Here is an 18,433-nt window from a genome sequence, read left to right on the forward strand (position 1 = left end):
TCTGCAGATTGATGTAATTCTTCTGTGTTCAGTCTTTTTTTTTTTTTTTAAATATAACAAATGTAACGTCTGGATTTTGAGGAACCTTAGGCACATTACATTTATTTTGATTAATGCACTGTACATGATTGTCTACAGAAAACATGTCATTTTATTCAGCAACATCTTACATGCATTTTAATGCCTGAAAAGCACATATACACTTTCCTTCAACAAAATACATCATTAGATGTTTATTTAAAGGATCTCATTCACTCAAACAGCATCCCTGCATCATCTTAAACCATTTAATTACATTTAAATATGGTGTTTTGATGGCGTTATGGAAAGAGGCGGTTGGGATTAGGGCTATCGTTTGTTAGAAAAAGATAATTTTTGTAGTTTTTCCTCCTTATACCACCATGGTGGATTTTAAATCAATCAATATCGGATTTTGATTTAATAACAGACATTTAACAATGATGGATTACCTGTGTTTTTCATAGTCCCCCATTTTTAGAGGCAAAACTAACTTAGTTAAGGATAGGTCACTTCCCCCGATACTCTGTCACAAATGAGGAAAACATATAAGTTGATTCAAGGTGTTGAATTTGGATTTCATAGATTTTCATTATAATTTTAGTTCAAAGATGTGGTTTAAGAAACTTCACATCTAACAAACTTAAGAACACTCTTGATGAGGTAGGTGTGTCACTGTCGAGGTGATCAATGAAAACACAGAGCGTTTACCACAAAGTGCTAAAAGAACCAGCTCTCTATTGTGTGATGATGGGACTGCTGATAGAAGTAGTAGCTGACAGGATGCACTTTGAAGTGTACAGGGCTACAATCTGTGCTCAGATTCAGCCAAATGCTGCAAAACTGATTGTGTCACAGTGCAAATTGATAATGACCCAAAGTGTATCACTAAAGCCACGCTAGAATTTCTTATTAGTAATGTCTGACTACTTGTCAATTCTCTAATTACTTCTGGGCCTCAAAAAATCGGGGACTATGAATAAGAAAAGAAAGAAAGAAAATAAAAGGCTGTAATTCTTAAACAGTTAATGCAATACTTTTGTTAAACCCCTTGTTTTAAAGCTAAACGTCTGCACTTCAATCACATATTCTGACTTAAACAGCTGTGTATATCAGCAAAACTACAAAAACGGTGTATGCCCCCCAAAAACTATGGACCCAACTCTGACCACTAACTGTGGTGAAAGGGGAGCATGCAATTAAGTATGATAATGTTTTTATTACATGAAACGTTATATGTGGGAAAACCTGTAGAATATGGAAATCTACGCTACAGCAAATTAAGGTGCATTTGTGTCCTTATTTTATAGCAGTATAAGTCAAATGTAACTGCAAGTTTAACTGATTACAGTACTTTGAGAGGGATCTTCAAACTGACAGAAGTAACTCACAACAGACAGATGACAGCTTTGCTCAGGTTCTTATACAGGCTCAGGTTTAAGAAGATTCTTAGATCTTTACTTCATGTTATTAATGCTTATTTTCTGTACAGCACTTTGTTCCTGTGCTGGGTATTTTAAAGTGCTTTATAAATAAAATTGGATTGGACTGATATCATTTTTTCAAACAAATGCTGTTTACAATGCAAACATTTTAGCGATTGCCCATGTTCCATTCAGTCAATCATTGGACACACTTATACCTCATATACTGAGAGAAAAAGCATTGAGGTAGGAGCTACCACAGAGTTCAAAGAACTGCACTCATCCTCAGCTACACGAAAACATTTGAATTCTTCCAACAGCAACATTGAAGACTTTCCTACAGTCCATAAGAACCTACAGGCGAGAAGCAGGGCTCACACAGACGGTAAACGATCGCTTCGGTGACTTTGGGGGCTTCTCCTTAACGCGCTCCCGGAATAGAGCTCTGGAAGACCCAACCAAAGCCCTATTCTGGGAAGCATGTTTAGCAAAATCTGAGTTTAGAAATAAAGTGAGTTGGTTAAATTTGATGTCAATAACTCTGGGCTTCTCATTCCAGAAGAGCTGACCAGTTAGTTCAATACAACTGTGAGTATGTTCAGGATGGGATTGAGCACATTTATGAGTACAGAAAGAAAACCATCATCAGAGGAGCTCTGACACCAAGATTCTCCAAGAAAGCACAGCCTCACTTCGAATCCAGTGGACTGAGGAATATCACCGTGTCAGTGTGGATCACGATGGCTATGTTAAGAAGCAGGAGGGGAGAAGAAAATAAAATATATGTATCTCACAAAATTGAGTACACCCTCACATTTCTGTAAATATTTCATGGGACAACACTGAAGATATGACACTTTGATACAATGTAAAGTGGTCAGTGTACAGCTTGTACAACAGTGTGAATTTGCTGTCACCTCTAAATAACTCAACATACAGCCATTAACGTCTAAACCGCTGGCAACAAAAGTGAGTACCAGCATTGCTGCAGAGGGCGTCAAAGGTCAGCCTGACAGTGGCTCAGACACACGCCACACACTGCATCACATGGCTGTCGTCCCAGAAGGACGCCTCGTCTAAAGATAATGCACAAGAAAGCCCGCAAACAGTTAGCTGAAGACAAGCAGACTAAGGACATGGATTACCTGTGGTCTGATGAGACCAGTGGTTGCAACACAAAATATTGACACTTTGGGCACAGTTTGGACATTTTCACTTAGGGGTGTACTCACTTTTGTTGCCAGCAGTTTAGACGTTAATGGATGTATGTTGAGTTATTTTGAGGTGACAGCAAATTCACACTGTTGTACAAGCTGTACACTGACTACTTTACATTGTATCAAAGTGTCATAACTTCAGTGTTGTCCCATGAAAAGATATATCTACATCTATGGATAGATATATCCATGTGTATAAAAACAGAAAAACCCTTGGATTTATAGTGAGGAAATAACCCTCGTGACTGACTCAGAACTGAAGTCGACTCTGGAACAGAAACTCAGGGTTAAATAACTCAGAGCTGTTAGCTCAACTGAGATGTCTGACCATACAGACAGGTATGAATACATCCAGGCAGCAGCAGACTCGCTTATTTTTAATATTTATGAAATGTGGGGTTTGGGGTTTTTTTAGTACTGTTGGAAGTCGTAGTAGTAAAGGAGGTTAAAATGGGATTAACTGCCTAGCCCTTGCAATCTACAACAAGCATTTTGAAAATGCACTTTGCTCTATTAATACACACACTCACCATCTCTTTTTTCACACTTAACCAAAAGGAAAAAAATTTATAATAGCAAACAAGTTAAACTCAGAAGTACTAGACCAAAGCTCATCCCGGTGGACTGAGTTTTTCACGTCTTTGTGTGGATCTGCGTGTGTCTCAGCATGTCCTTCTTGTATGCAAATGGTCTTGAGCAGATGCCACAGCGGTAAGGTTTCTCTCCCGTATGCTTTCTCATGTGAGTAATTAGATTACTTCTCTGTCTGAATCCTTTCTCGCACACTCCACATGTGTACGGCCTCTCCACTGTGTGGATCCTCATGTGCACTCTCAAACACTCGCCTCGTGCGAATCTCCTGCCGCACTCCTTGCAGCAGTGAGGCTTCTGACCCGTGTGGATCAGCATGTGCCTTTTTAAATGGGTCTTTGTGGTGAATGTTTTGCCACAGACGTGACACAGATTGTCCTCCTTGTGTGTTTCTATGTGCTGCAGCGCACAGTCTCCGTGTGTTTTCAGGTGAATCATCAATGAATTCCTGTGGCAGAAAGATTCTCCACAGAGCTTACAACAGAAAGGACTTGTCCTTTTCTTATTGCTTAAGCTGGAACTCTTCTGCTTCTGCTTTGCCTTTGTTTTTGGCTGCACTGTCTTTGAATTGGATGCTCTGCTCTCCATCCTTTCATTATCACAGGCATCATTTTCAGCCCCACTATCTGAGGAGATGGGCTGGCAGAAATCCGATCCTCCACATCCATCTGCTTCCTGCTTAATTTTTCTAGACTCTGTTGAGGCATGGGGGAAAAGCACTACTCCCTGTGTGCTTGCCACACTTTGGCTCTGAAAGCATGAGGAGGGGGACCCTGCGCTCTGCTCAGATTTGAAACAAGCCACAGCTTCACAGTGTAACAGATCCTGCAGCTGGCCTTTGTCTCCTCTCGGCCAGTGTTCCTGATTTACCAGAAAGTCTGCTCTCAGTGTGTCCTGCTTCACCAACAGCTGACTGGCCTGAGCATATGTTGTCTGTGTGGAGACCTCTGCTTCGGATACACTCACCTGTTGGGAGCCTGCAGACATGACAGGGAAAGATATGACACTGGCAAACATTTACAAAAGGCTTACTGTTTAAAGTGATAGACATGGAAGCTTGTGGTAAATGTTTTAATTCATGGCTAAATATATCATTTTACTTACAAAACTTGCAATGTTGACAAGTGCTTAGGATGCACAGCATATGTCCATATCATAGTCCAACGTGTCCCATACACTTGCGAGCATGTCTGGAGTGACTGCTGTTGTTATGCTACCTACCAGTAACCCATGAAGCTGGTAGGCAGCAGAACAATCACGTGTTAGAAAGAATCCACTCTTTACAACAGTGCGTGTTTGAACTGTAAATGGCTGCAGACTTAAAGCCTTTCTAGCTCTTCAGACTACCAAGAATCTCCACACACATCTGTAATATGTCAAGTCTTTTTGTTCATCTGAAGTCACATTTATCCAATTTTAAGACCTGCTAAGTATTATTTTTATTATTTCCCTGGTACGTAAACGTTTTTCCAAACATATCTTATAACAGCTTTCTTTACAAGCCTTCTTTCTCTATTGCTGCTGTCCTTCAATCACAAATCAGACCCTTTAACCCATCTCCACCGACTCCACCCTGCCTGCACTCTCTTCTTCACCTCCCTTGTGAACTCTGTTTTGTATAGTTGACCCACATATTTAAACTTATCCATCTTCACTACAGCTATTGCTTGCACCTTCACTTTTCCACCCATCTCATTCTCTTTTACACACGGTGTTGCTTCTGTTGACTCTTACTCCTTTCCTCTCCAAAGCACACCTCCACCTGTGAACATCAACGTCCAGAGAGACTCCTCGCTGAGCTCATATGTCAAACTGTCCATCACCACTGAAAACAAGAAGGCCAATCTATGATGTAATGTCCCCTCAAAAAGAAATCTAACCAAACCTTATAGGAACTAAGTTATTTATTTTAACTTCTGTAAAGCCCCTAATACAGAGTCATAAATGCTTAAATAAATATATAGATAATTGCCTAAATTAAAATATGTTTACATTACAGCCTTTATGAAATTTGATATACAAATGAGGTTTATTTAATAGAGAACACCATGAACGCCTAAATATGTATTTGTGTCACTCTCTACTCTTCTGAACCTAAAACGGTGCATTTAACCGCTGCATGGGAAAAACGCTGTTTCTTATTTGGTTCGTCCGCCTTAAGAGAATCAGCTCTGTGACTGCAGTCTATGCTGACTGTAGTCCCAGGCTACACGCACATTAAACGGGTCTGATGGCTGACAGCAGCCTGCTTATCTGCATGGTGATAATAGACCAACCTGCCGGGAACACCTCCTCCTCCTCCGCTTTCAGAGCCTCGGCTAGCGTTAGCAGCTCGTTGGGCTTCACATCTTCTGACTGGGACACAAAAGCTTTGTCAGTGTGAAACTCTAATATGGTTCTCTCCACGGCGCCGAAGATTTCCTCCGCTGCTGCTGTCAGACGCTCATTCACGAAGAGTCTGAGCTGCTGTAACTTGGACATTTTGGAGGACAAGAAGACGCGCTGGTCCCTGCGAAGAAGCGAAGTCTTCTTCTCCTCTCGTAGACGGCGGCAGCCGCAGTAGCCGCTGTGGGGAGCTGCTGCCCTCTTCTGTGTAGTTGTTAAAAGCTTTATTTTGGAACAGGTGTTGTGCCAAAGTAGTTACCCCCGTCAAAAATTGTTTGACGGGGGTAACTACTTTGGCACAACACCGGCAATACTTGCAAAACAATGAGTAAATATACAGTAAATATTAAACAATTCCACGAGGAAAATAGTCGATACCAACTGAGTATCTGAGCTAAATATATATATTTTTAGTATTTACTAAAGTACATGTAACATGATGGACTAATGTCACCTCCATGTTTGTTGTGGGAAGTTGCACTGGTGGTTTTGTGTGTCACATTTGCTGTGATGGGGTTGGATTAATTGAAGGCAGGTGTATTTGAGTTCACTGATACTCTAGTCTACTTATAGTCCACACTACAAACACTGCTGTGACGTTTGTCTCTCTGTGCAGGTGTGTCATCAAGATGACTTGATTTAAATGTGTTATGATGGATAGTTTGCTGCTCTGTGAATTGTATAATGAAGATGTGGTGACATCTTGTCTCTGTGCAGGCCTGGGCCTGCTGCAGTCTAAAGGCAGCGTTGGGTTGCTGAGGCTGGAGTGATTACTGGCCTTCTACTTACAGGGTGGTGAGACTTGGGGGACAACTGCTGATAAAGTGTTTGACACGTAAAGTCCAACTGACTTGACGCATCGCTGTCTATGGCCTTATATTATTTTTATTTTTTTTTAATCTCTTTTGCAAGTGGGAAACTGAACTGTGTTATCCTTCCAATTTTTGATCATTGCACTAATAAATTATCTTTTAGAATTTTATTGGTTGTCATCTTTTTCCCACGGCCGAGACGGTTGGTCAGACCTAGAACCTCTGTGTGCGTTACATACATTTAATTTATTCTCTTGGATAAACTGTCTAATATAAACTCAGTAACCGGATAGCAGGTATCTGGTATGAACTGAGTATATTTTACATTTAGTTTAGCATATTTTATTTTTTTGTATCTTCATACACTAAGTTTTCAAGGAAGTCACAGAAGAAACAGTCAAATGCTCTGATCCAGGTTCCTGCACATCCCCCAATACATTTATTGATGTGTATTATTTATTGTTTAGCTCTCTGGTGTGTGCATTGGGTCCTCTCTCTTGTGAATCATTGAACTGATTGTCCTCAGTATAAACCAAAGGTGTCAAATTCATTCCAGGTAATGTAGAGCACAATTCATGTCGAGTGGGTCGGACTGGTAAAGCTGTCGATCAGCTCACTACATTTAGTTTATTTTAAATACACGGAGGCATTTAAGCTGCCGGTACATGTATGAACCACTCAGCACATTAACCGTGCGTGCTCCGTCTGTGAGCCCCACTGCCCTCCGCTGGGCGGCAGGTGAATCGCACACAGGGATCCATACCTAAACACAGTTGTGTTTGGTTCATTTCAGCCCACTACTCATTATGATCACAGCACCGTGTTTCGCGTGAACAGCTCACTCGCCCATTTCATTGGTGCCCGCTGGAAGCTGGGATGGGCACCATTCTGCAGGAGCAAGTGGCACAGCGGTGTGCCGAGAGGGTTTCCAGCAGGGAGAGGAAATGGAAGAAGGATCTGTGGAGCATCGCCGGGCCTAATGTGGGCAGGTACCGCCAGATATGCTTATTATTGGGGTTACACGGTGGTAACGGATGAAGACATGGCTGCTGTTTGTTGCCGTGTCCTCGGCGGCGCCACAGACGCTGGATGTCGGTGGTGTGTGACTGCACTTAGATGTGTAAATGCTCACTGTGTACGTGTGTGAACAAAGAAGAGCGCCATGTCTGCCCTGTGCTGCTGTTTCTACATTTCATGTGTTTCATCGGTCACATTTAACTCGGAAGATTTGTTTGTTTCTCTCAAGTAACATAATGGGAAGGCGGCAGTCTCAGAGGAAGCCCACACCGCCGCAGCACGCGTTCCCAAGTCAGGAAACTAACAGCGAGAAAGTGAGTGAACGGGCTCGGATCACTGTATCACACACAAGATCAGTCAAATTAGCTGGTGTTCCAGTTCTGTTTTAAATGATGGTGCATTAAATAGTGACTGCTTTCATACAAGATACAGAGCTGCTGTTAAAGTAACACCTACAATGTTTACATCTCGCTATTTTTTCCTTTATTCCACATAATGACACATTTCTGTGGCACAATAGTGCACTATTTATATCAGGCAAAATGTCAACAAGTCTCAATTTATTACCATGGTAATAACATTACCACGACCATGTTTAAGTGATAAGTTGAACATAATGTGTCTGTAATTGCAGAGGCTGCAACAAAGAAGAAAGCACAAGTCTAACAACTCCTCAGCTAAACGCAATACTTCTCAACACAGGTGAGGTTTGTGCAAAGTTTGTGTTGTTCGCTGCTGTCTCAGTGCTGAGATAATAGCTTTGCTTTGCCTTGCAGCGCTCACAGATCCACAGAGTCAAAGGCTCTTCCAGTGTCCCCCACAGAGGGCAGGATGGAGCCAAAGGTGCTGCCGGTCACTAAGCGCTCCAGCCACAGACAGCACAAGCATGCGGGGAGCAGAAACGGCAAACACACAGCAGCTGTCTCCTACCACTGCACGTGTGGTTGCAGCACTGAGCAGCTGGAAAGACACTCGCCAGAACTGGAGGTCAGACGCTTGAGTCGCCATGGAGAAGATGACAGCGACACCGATTTGTCTGAGTCAGAGAGACTTCCTGTGTCAGCCTGCAGTCGTGCTCCTCCTCGGCTCGAGCTCAGGCCAGAGGTCATCGAGGCCGAGGACTGCTCCTCTCGCAGCCACAGATCCAATTTGCAGGGCCATGGAGGTTTTGACTTCCCAGACTTCCTCCCTCCACCTTTTAATTCGTGGAGCCTGAGTCAGCTGGCTGTTTTCTACAACATGGAAGGCCGAGGTACCCCCCGGCCCAGGCCTGTGGGCCCTTTGGAAAGGTATCTGGAGAAGCTGCTGCAGCTGGAGTGGCGTCAGATCCAGACCGTCCAGGAGGAGAGCGGGAAGTCGGCAGTATCAGAAGTGATATCCAGCTGTCACAGGTCCCCTGCTGCCGCCACATCACGTCTCAGCTCTCCCAAGTGCATCCTCCAGTGTCAGCGTGCCTTCCCCCTCACTTTCCTCTCCTCCCTGGCTAGTCACTCCGCCCTCCTCTCCGGCTGCGCCTGCACTCTCTGCCGGATCCGCTGCTCCCGCTGTAGTGTGCCATGCTGTTGCTCGACTTACAGCCACAACCGCCAGTCCAGGCCGAGTGCTCCGCTAGAGCCCAAAATACTCCCGAAAAGGAGCTACAGCGAGAGCCGGGTGCACTCCTCAGACAGGGGCTCACAAGCCCAAAGGTTCAGCAGCCCTGTGCGGACCAACAGCCACCTGAGGAGAATGCAGGCATCAGGAAACATCCGCAACCCTGTCCAAGGTGCCGCCACCAGCCTTCAACACACTGCCAGCGACTGTAATGAGGTTGCCTGGAAGGGGGATGTGTGGGACTACAGGATGGGCGGGTTTCGGAGGAGGAGCGGCTCAGAGCAGAGGAGAGGTGGAGGAGACAGGAAACAGAACGGATGGGAGAAAAAACGGAGCGGCTCTGAGTGTAGAAAAGGAGGAGCTGAGAGGAGGAGAGCGGCTAACCTCAAAGAACAGGAAATAAAACCTGACGCTGTCACTGCAATAATAGACAATTTACCAGGATCCAAATATTCTCCTATACAGAGGCCAAGCAGGCCCAAACAGGTGGAGTTTGTCACATAACAGCAGGTGTAGTGATGAATGTGTAATCTGAATGTTACATACTGTCATCACCTTAAAGTTTTATTATGAATGTACAGTCAGCAATACTGTTCATTTGTTAATGTGATATTATTTCTCTGTGCTGTGGGGGATGTTTACACAGATATGGAAGAGAGCCGCTGGATGTCCAAGTTTGATAAGTTTGTGCTTTATTTAAAAGAACCCAGATAGCATCGTGTACTGTATGTGATCATATGATATGATTTTCAGCAATTCAGGTTTATTAGTCTTTTGAATGAAGCAGCAAACATCACCAAAAGTTATTAAAGAATACCAAACAGTCTTGTGAAGATGGTGTATGATGCTGAGCGGGGAGAAAAGGTGAATACTGGACTCGCAGGCTTACTTGTAGGTGGTGAGCGTGGGGTACAAGAGGTGTGTGATCGAGTGATGGTCCAACCTTATGTTTCCAGGAAACTGAGGGTGAGGGTGGGCAGGAGGGTGAGAGCGGAAAAAGGTTTAGTTTCCGAGAGGAAGGTAGCGATGTAGTGAGAATTGAGCCGCAGGTCACTTAAGCAGTGTTGTGGTGGAGAAACTGAAAACAGTTAAATCAAGGTTAGTACAGAACAGACATAAAGTTACAACGCAGTGAGGCTGGGTTACCTCCATGAGGTAGCTGATAAAATCGCAGAGAGTGCATGACTCCGCTGGCCTTAAGTATTACCTCGCTGACTGGATGGCAGGTGAGCAGAACAGGTAAGGAACCAAGGCTCCGCCCACAAAACACCAGCCACTCAGTCAGATCATGACAGGGACTTCTTCTAATCTGGATCAGACTAAAGGATAAACTGATCAGATTGAATAACGCCTATGAAAGAAAGTGACACAAATGTGTGTTCAGATCATTAAACATCAAATGAAAAAACACAAGTCTGGCCATAACGTGGGAACAGAAGCAGATATTTTGAAGATGAGTCACTTTTGGTGCAACACGGAATCGGTAACGCCTATAGACTGTACAGAAAAGATGGAGCTAACTTGCTCTGGATGTGAAAGGCTTACAGTTGTATGGATGTTAAACGTTATTACCTTGCACAAAAGGTAACGTGCACAATTCATTTTTGTTCTTAGCATCAATTTGAATCAATCTAAATCAACATGCTTGGCTTGCTGCTGCAGTCTGCATACTTCTACATTTCCCCATATGAGGAAACATGTACCTCAAGGTGAAGTGGAGAAAACAGTAAGAGCCTGCAACACTAAAAAGGAAGCGAGCAGAGGAAAGTCTGACTGATGAAAGAGATATTTGTGCCTGATGAGGAAGGCACATTTCCAAAGCGTTCCCTGATGATGGTTAAAAATAAGGTGAGCTGAAATACTTAAAAAACTTAGACTTAAAAACAACTTTTTCCACTGAGACAGTCGCTGTGGATTAAGAAAAAAAAAGGAAGAAAGGTCAGTCTCGCTAGTTTCGTTGGCCTTGAGGTTGAAAAAAGTTATCTCAGGTCTCTCTAACTTTGTTTCATGAGTGGCTACTTAAAACTGAACTGGATAGGACTCATGGCAAACTCTTCACAACTTTCAAGTGAGTAAGAGTTAAGAATGACACTGGCTGACATATGACCTGGCAATAAATATGGAAGAGAGCCTGGAATGACTGGAAGCAACCAGCTGTCAGCCTCAAAGTGATGCGAGATGAGCGAATCAATTCCAGACGGCTTGAATCAAGCCAAAGACTATGTCTGTCTGTTATGCACAGTCTGAGGTGACCACATATTAAATCTCCTCAAAGTTATTAATACAGATACGAGCTCTTTGTCCCTCTGTTTGAAATGCAGTGAATCCCCTCTCCCTCTCTAGTCTGCGCTTATGGACAGGGAGATTTTTGTGTTTCGTACAGTTCAAGTTATTCTGCAGCAGAGTAACAATGGTAATAGTGGTTTATAGTTCTGCTGTATCCTGTGAGGCAACTTATCTACTTACTGAGAGAAAAAAATACAAATGCAAAGCCCAGAGTCTACAGGGGTGGCTCCAAAACTGACCAACAGACAGAGAAATGTACTCAAAAGTGTTTCTAAATTTAGTGTTTAAATATTGCTGTTTATTGGTCCCCCTGCAGCTTTAGAGAGTATACGCGTGAGATGATTTTACCAAGCAGGTAAAGAAGTACAAAGAGGCGAAATCATCATCAAATCAAATCATTTCTCGCATTGCACAAGTACAGTTACTGAAATCAACTCTTCCACATAACATTTCTACACATGAGATGTGCTGCAGAACGAGCCACGTCTTTCAACTGAAACGTAGAAATGAACGTTCTCGTGAAACGGCTGGAAATGACAGAAACATTTGCGGCCAGTTTCCGAGCGGTCCTTGTAGTGTTCAGCTGTTGTTTCACACCGGACATATTTTGGAAGCGGCACTGCAACCATGGACGAGGTGTCCCAGCGTGTTTTGGAGTATTTGACAGAAGTCGAAGAGGCAGCTGAAGATGTTCTCACCACTAAACAGCAGGTAAGTAAATACTGAGCTGAGGACGTTCACACGGGAGGATCGTTATGTACGTTATAGAGGTATGCTAACGTAGCCAGTGACGTTAGCTGCTAAGCTAGCTAGCTAAGTTGTCAGCTCATGGATGAGAGAAAAACACATTTTTGTAATATATAATACATATATATATGTGTGTGTGTGTGAGAGAGAGGGAGACTTTAATAATATAAAATACTATATAATATAAAAATGTGTGGACATTTTTCACAGATACAGCTTTTTAGTCAAATTATGAAGCTGCTATTTACAATGAAAGATTTTGTATTCTTTGTATTTGTATTATATTTTGAATTCCGTATCAAAGCAAAATAGAAGTACATTCACTGGTGCTCTCATTGTTTTATCCATCTGTGTTTGTTTGTGTGTGTGTGTGTGTGTGTGTGTGTGTGTGTGTGTGTTGCTAACTAATGCCGTCTGTTGTTCTTCTAGATTGTGGACCTGGACACAAAGAGAAACAGGAACAGGGAGGCACTCAATGCCCTGAAACATGATGTGGCAGATTCAGGTGAGCATCCTCTCCCAGCAGCTGTGCCACTAAAAGAGTCAAACAAGAGAAGCTGTTAAAAACACAAAACCTCACAGTGATAGGAAAGCCAGGTGTAAAGTTTATTCTATGTGTGTTTATGCAATGAATGACATAAAACACTGCTCACATTTGCAGAGAAAGTCAAGGTTTGCTTGGGAAGCATGTTTATCAAATTCCCCAAATCCAAGACAAGAGAAATGATTCAGAAAGGTAAAACATTTCTAAGTCATTGATTCTTACATGTGCAATTTTATTAAGAACACATCACCCTAAACTCTTTTGATCTTTGTTGTGGTGTGTAGACCAGGAGCAGCTGGACAAAGAGATAAATGATCTTCGCAAAGGGCTGAAAGCAAAAGTGAATCGTCTCAATGAGATGCAAGGTAAGCTATGCTCTTACTATAATACATAATACTTATTAACAGTTAAACTGTTTAGCTGCAAAATGTTCATCCAGTTATTTCTTTTTAGTACCACTTAGATTTCCAGCCTTTTGTTGCCCCACCTGCTTTTTTTAAGATGTGTTGCTGCCATCAATTTCAAAATGAGCTAATATCTTTCATGAAACAGTAAAATGTCTCAGTCTAAACATTTGACTCTGACACTCTGACCAGATGTTTCTAATTTTAATAATATTCCACACACAAAGGAAAGCAGTATTAGTTTGTTTAATTTTCACCTTGAAGGACATCCTGGTAACCCCTCCCCCAATAAACCCCCCAAACTCACGAGTATTATTAGTTAAATGTGAAGAATATATGAAGAAAATCACTTTCATTCTGGTTGTATAGAAAAATAGAGGCCTCAGAAGCTCTTACTAGTCAGTACCCAGGAGGAAACAATCCAGAAAGTCTATTTGAAAGATAGATTTGATCACAAACTGCGATTGGGAAAGAACCAAACATTGCACACGATAAAGTTCAATCGATAAATTAGATTTATGAGGGTCCCTGGATCACAGCCTCATAAAATGCTAAACGGTTTTGGAAGGTGTGCAGTATGTTTGGGATCCTTCACAACCCCTAACAATCAAACCAGATCTGAACACAGAGACACTGTGCTGCATTTAATCCTTACATACTGGTCATATTTTCATACCTAGTCTGGTCTGGTCCAGAATATCTTCATAATGAGCGTCTACACCAAATTTTGAACTACAGATTGTTTTTGGAAGTATAAATAGCTACTAATGTGTTTTAGGAAAATCCATCAACAGAATGACATTTAGGTTTTTCACTGCTGTCAAACATCTAAATGGCTCAGATTTGGGTTAAAGTCATAGGTTTGAAGCAGCCATAAGTCAGTGTAGTAAATAGCAGGATGTGTGGAAAGTCTGAATATATAATGACATTTTTAAGTGTTTTATGTGGAGTCTGCTGTCTGTAAAAAAATAATTCCATGACATCTGGAATATTCCTGCAGCCTCCATAGCAAAAATGTCTTGTCTGGTCTCCAGTAACTTATTTGTACAGGAAGTGCAGTGTTATCTGATGGAGGTTTCATTGCTTTACATCATTAAACTCGCAGAATTTCTCCCAGTGGTTCTGTTGTTGGAAGCAGGAGAGGAAACTGAGTCCAATCTGCCTTCAGTCAGATACCTTTAGATTAGGAGGAATAAGCATAATGACTCAGTCATTATTCCTGTGGGAAGTCCTTCATATTATTATTGGGAAAAGTCCTCAGTCACAGTGATCTCTATTGTTCTGTTCCTACGACTACATTTATTTTAAGTCAGTCTTATATGATCTCTTAACCTTTTTTGTGTCTTACTGTTGCAGGAAAACCTGAGCTGAGAGGCTACAGTCTTTCTCCTCTGTCCACTGATGAAATCAGAGCTATTAACAGCCTTTTAAAGAGATGACTGGAATTCAACAAATCACTGCATCTGGGGACAAATGCCACATGCTGACATGTTGACTGCAGCACTCAGTTGTTCAGATGGGAGCACAATGTGCCAGAGCTTCAAGCCAAACCATCATCGACATGAGAACTGATCGCATTTTAAATGTGGGAGTAGCTAATGTGGAAACCAATACAACTCCCATTCTGTCTAATGGCTAGCAAGAGCTAACCTCACTGATTGAAAAGAGAATTTCAGTTGTATTGAAGTTTTTATCTGTGACCTCGGTTAACACTTTCCAGATGAATTTATGGTTTCAGTTTTTAGTTTTAACCTTTTTCTTTTCAACTATAACATGATTTTTTTTGTAAATTGAGTGAAGAGAACAGTTTACCCTTTATTGTTTGATCGCTCAGTTCGAGGAGTCGCAACAAGCATTTGAGAACTAGTAGTTGATGTCACCACAGACAACTTTTATATACAGTATTTGGCTGTGATGTATATAATCCATCCTTCGAGCTAATAAAAGCTGGTAACATACACCCAGGCTTTGTGTTATTCCCCTTATTGCATAAATAATTCAGTATCAGCTTAAGAATTCACTTGCTATCATGGACAATGAAAGGATTTCATCTGGGTCTTCCCAAGTCCACTTCACTATAACACTTAATGTCTAAACACAAGCAGAAAGCACCAGATCTGAAATCTTAGCTCAGGTCTCGGGTCCTGAGGAGGCCGTGGATCCATAATGTCTGTCTTGTTAGAATTCATCTCCTTATTCACACTGGACTTATGAAGATCTCTTTCTTATGCATTTTCAGGGTAGTTTAGTTTAAATGATTGTGGTCAAAGTCAACAGCTTAATGGAATAACAAATTCAGAGTAATAGGCTCATGTTGACACATCGAGAAGCATTCAGCAGTTTCTTTTTTGGGGGGTAATAGTTCATAATACAGCCTGGGACAAAAGGGCATTTGAAATTACAGTGTAATTATATCTACCCTAAAATACTAGGCACATTAAAATAAGGGGGTAACAAGTCAGGGTTTTTTTTTTAAAGGAAATACAGAAATTACTATAAATTAGAGTACTGTATCCGGTCTTTAAATGATGACGTGATGAACCCTGCTTCTGGGCCATAACGACTCTGCTTTTGTTAAGGTTGTCACTGTCGGCCTCTCTCGGTTTTTATTACCGCTAACCATTTTAAAGCTCAGTTTTTAAAACCTTATAATGTAACTACAGCCCAGTCCGTGCAACAGTACATTAATGACTAACCTCGTATTGTGGATGGATTATCTCAGTTGTTCTCCTGACTGAAGTTTGGTCCGTTTACAGCATCCTGCCATGCGATTGCATTTGTCCCTAACCATCGGGAACCCTCACGTTAACTTTTATCAAGTGGGAAAAAGTTAGTGTTCATCCTCCAGCTTCACTGTGTTTATGTTATGCTAACATATGCTAACATAGTTGTGCCGCTAGTGATCACGTAGCACACCATTATATACCAGCTAGCCCAACTTCAGTAACCCTACGAACGTCACTGCTGTTTAGTTTTCTGTCTTCTTTTATGTTGGAAGCAATAACAGAGCTGTATGTTTAATTTTTTAAGAAATCTCTCAGTCAGAACATGGTGGTTTATCATTAGATGGAAACTAGCGAGCTAACTTCCTGTTAACTTCTAACTCTGTTAAATTGAATAAATTCTGTTTTCATGGATGCCTGGATGCTAAACTTAATTGTTACACCTGGTAAAGCAGCAACGCTGATCGTGATGCTGCAGTGATCGTGTGACTTTAGGACCTGAAGCTGAGTTTGGGCCCAGGCACAGCTAATGACGTCAGACTTAAAGACCTGATAGGTGATTTTAAGTAGTGAACAGATTTCACCTATCGCTGGTTATTTTTAGAACATAACACCCGCGATAAACGAGGGAACTCTATACAAATACTGAGAAATTTCAATCCCTTCTCTCTTTTGCTCTGAGGCGCAAGGGAAAAATATCGACAAGTCGATGAACATCATCTACAGATATATTCGGTAAATGCCCAAGACATCTTGAGAAATTGCCACTTGATTCGTCCATTTGGTTGACTTTTTTTGGAAAACCCGACCGTAAACAAGACGTGAATATCACACCGGAAACGAAGCACACTATAGGAGTTTCCCTACCGGAAGTAGCATATGCCAAGGTGCACATAGTCTATTGTAACCTACATTGTAGGAGAGAGAAATATTGTGGAAGAGACATAAAGTGAGTAAAAAACACAATAAATGCATTTAGAATATATTTAGAACTACAAATTAAATTTCGTTTTAGCAATTGGTGGTTTTTTAATGTCACAATTCCAACCCACCTCCTTTTTCTAGGCTTGGTACCAGCAAAAGTGACCCGAAAAAGGCACTCTGGCAGAGTTACTTTTTGTGTGTGTGTTTTTAGACATCCTGGTGAACTTCTATCGTTGCACCATCGAGAGCATCCTGACCAACTGTATAACAGTCTGGTACGGGAACTGCTCTGCCTCGGACCGGAAGGCGTTGCAGAGGGTCGTGAAAACTGCCCAGCGCATCGCCGGAGCACCACTTCCTGCCATAAAAGATATCTACAGGAAGCGGTGTCTGAAAAGGGCTGGGAAAATCATCAAAGACCCCAGTCACCCATCACATGGACTCTTCACCCTCCTGCCCTCTGGGAGGCGCCACAGGAGCCTCCGGACTAAGACCACCAGGTACCGGAACAGCTTCTTCCCCACAGCTGTCAGACTCCTGAACTCTGCCTCCTGACATCTGACCCACGTTAAACTCATGGACTGAACATACACACACCCACAATGGACAACTGTACCCTCAAACACAATAATAACATGGACTGAACCACCACTCACAACCACTAGCACTTTATATAGCCTCTGTAGAAACTATCTACACCCTCACTTATCTTAACTGCACTACTGTATAGCTCTGTGTAAATAATCATTCTGTACATTCAATAATCTTTAATCCTACAACTGTTTACAACTTGCATAGTTCCCATTTCTGTATAGCTGTATATCTCAGATTTCTGTAAAGTTATTTATTTCATATTCTGTATAGTTTTTCATATTTATATCCTGTTCATAGCCTGCACATAGCTTGTACTCACTACAGCCTGTACATACTTAGTTATAGAATATTCACAACATACTTCATACCGTGTACATTATAACATACCATAATAGACCCATTTCTGTAATATACTTACATATCTATACTATTGCTAATATATATTGTAATATATCTATATCACTAAAGCACTTCTGGATGGATGCAAACTGCATTTCGTTGCCCTGTACCTGTGCATGTGCAATGACAATAAAGTTGAATTCTATTCTATTCTATTTAAGTAGTTTTAAACCTTGTGATTCACAAAAAGTAAGAGTAAAAGAAGATCTGATTGTGCTACAGTCAGGGCAGGAGCAGCGGCTTCGCTCATGCACGATTCATTTGCAGTTTTGGAGGCGTAGGGGGTCAACATCTCCTGCTCTGACAGCAGCTGGGGGCGACTGCTGCGTGATGACAATCCGTCGCCTGTGAGCGCTTTGGCACAGGCGAGGTGCCCACGGCAGCACCCGCTGCTTGTTGAGAGTAAGAGTGATACGTGCTCTCACGTGGTCCTAAGTCTTCCTAATAACACCACCAAAAGTCGCCAGATTTGTCGCTAGTCACTTTTTAGAAAAAAAAGTCGCTAACGGGGTCTGAAAACTCTCTAAATATAGCAACAAAGTTGCTAAGTTGGCAACACTGGGTTAGTGGTGTTTCTAAATTACCCATAGATGTGAATGTTTGTCTATCTCTATTAGCCCACAGGGCTATCTCTGTTAGCCCTGTGTCAGACTGGTGACCTGACTCTCACCCTTTAGTAGCAGCCCTTAGTTATGCAGTACTTGAAATTACTTAAACAGTACTTAAAATTATTTACAGAATAATTTATGGCTCCA

The 18,433-nt window shown here is 41.9% G+C and overlaps 3 protein-coding genes across 4 annotated transcripts; 2 read left to right on the forward strand and 1 right to left on the reverse strand.

The window, feature by feature from the left end:
• Positions 1 to 3,015: 3,015 nt before the first annotated feature.
• Positions 3,016 to 5,798, reverse strand: LOC146708797 (uncharacterized). Its single transcript, XM_085455627.1, has 2 exons — positions 5,527 to 5,798; positions 3,016 to 4,227 (listed from the first exon to the last, which is right to left on the reverse strand). Exons 1-2 carry the CDS (start codon positions 5,729 to 5,731, stop codon positions 3,293 to 3,295), a joined length of 1,140 nt encoding a protein of 379 aa, XP_085311753.1. The 5' UTR covers positions 5,732 to 5,798; the 3' UTR covers positions 3,016 to 3,292.
• A 1,380-nt stretch (positions 5,799 to 7,178) lies between these two features.
• On the forward strand, positions 7,179 to 9,881 carry fam217bb (family with sequence similarity 217 member Bb). 2 transcript variants are annotated; one of them, XM_085455629.1, is made up of 4 exons: positions 7,179 to 7,436; positions 7,694 to 7,778; positions 8,099 to 8,166; positions 8,241 to 9,881. In XM_085455629.1, the coding sequence occupies exons 1-4, from the start codon at positions 7,324 to 7,326 to the stop codon at positions 9,559 to 9,561; spliced, it is 1,587 nt and encodes a 528-aa protein (XP_085311755.1). In that variant the 5' UTR covers positions 7,179 to 7,323; the 3' UTR covers positions 9,562 to 9,881. The 2 variants fall into 2 exon arrangements, with proteins under 2 accessions (XP_085311755.1, XP_085311754.1); XM_085455628.1 differs by lacking the exon at positions 7,179 to 7,436 and having other exon boundaries at positions 7,485 to 7,778.
• Positions 9,882 to 11,835: 1,954 nt separating this feature from the next.
• On the forward strand, positions 11,836 to 14,998 carry pdrg1 (p53 and DNA-damage regulated 1). Its single transcript, XM_085455630.1, has 5 exons — positions 11,836 to 12,054; positions 12,520 to 12,595; positions 12,752 to 12,826; positions 12,919 to 12,999; positions 14,395 to 14,998. Exons 1-5 carry the CDS (start codon positions 11,971 to 11,973, stop codon positions 14,475 to 14,477), a joined length of 399 nt encoding a protein of 132 aa, XP_085311756.1. The 5' UTR covers positions 11,836 to 11,970; the 3' UTR covers positions 14,478 to 14,998.
• Positions 14,999 to 18,433: the final 3,435 nt, after the last annotated feature.

Source organism: Copadichromis virginalis, linkage group LG5 (genome assembly GCF_057382275.1).
Source record: "Copadichromis virginalis isolate Kocher_CV1m ecotype Utaka linkage group LG5, C_Virginalis_male_GT1.1, whole genome shotgun sequence".
NCBI lineage: Eukaryota > Metazoa > Chordata > Actinopteri > Cichliformes > Cichlidae > Copadichromis > Copadichromis virginalis.

Excerpts from the sequence above, each read along its gene's own strand:
- LOC146708797 (XM_085455627.1), bottom strand. The coding sequence starts at position 5,731 with ATGTCCAAGTTACAGCAGCTCAGACTCTTCGTGAATGAGCGTCTGACA. Across the intron at positions 4,228-5,526 it reads GGAGGAGGTGTTCCCGGCAG|GCTCCCAACAGGTGAGTGTA; the intron begins GTTGGTCTATTA and ends TCATGTCTGCAG.
- fam217bb (XM_085455628.1), top strand. The coding sequence starts at position 7,572 with ATGCTCACTGTGTACGTGTGTGAACAAAGAAGAGCGCCATGTCTGCCC. Across the intron at positions 7,779-8,098 it reads AGGAAACTAACAGCGAGAAA|AGGCTGCAACAAAGAAGAAA; the intron begins GTGAGTGAACGG and ends CTGTAATTGCAG. Across the intron at positions 8,167-8,240 it reads CGCAATACTTCTCAACACAG|CGCTCACAGATCCACAGAGT; the intron begins GTGAGGTTTGTG and ends TTTGCCTTGCAG.
- pdrg1 (XM_085455630.1), top strand. The coding sequence starts at position 11,971 with ATGGACGAGGTGTCCCAGCGTGTTTTGGAGTATTTGACAGAAGTCGAA. Across the intron at positions 12,827-12,918 it reads AAGAGAAATGATTCAGAAAG|ACCAGGAGCAGCTGGACAAA; the intron begins GTAAAACATTTC and ends TGTGGTGTGTAG. Across the intron at positions 13,000-14,394 it reads TCGTCTCAATGAGATGCAAG|GAAAACCTGAGCTGAGAGGC; the intron begins GTAAGCTATGCT and ends TTACTGTTGCAG.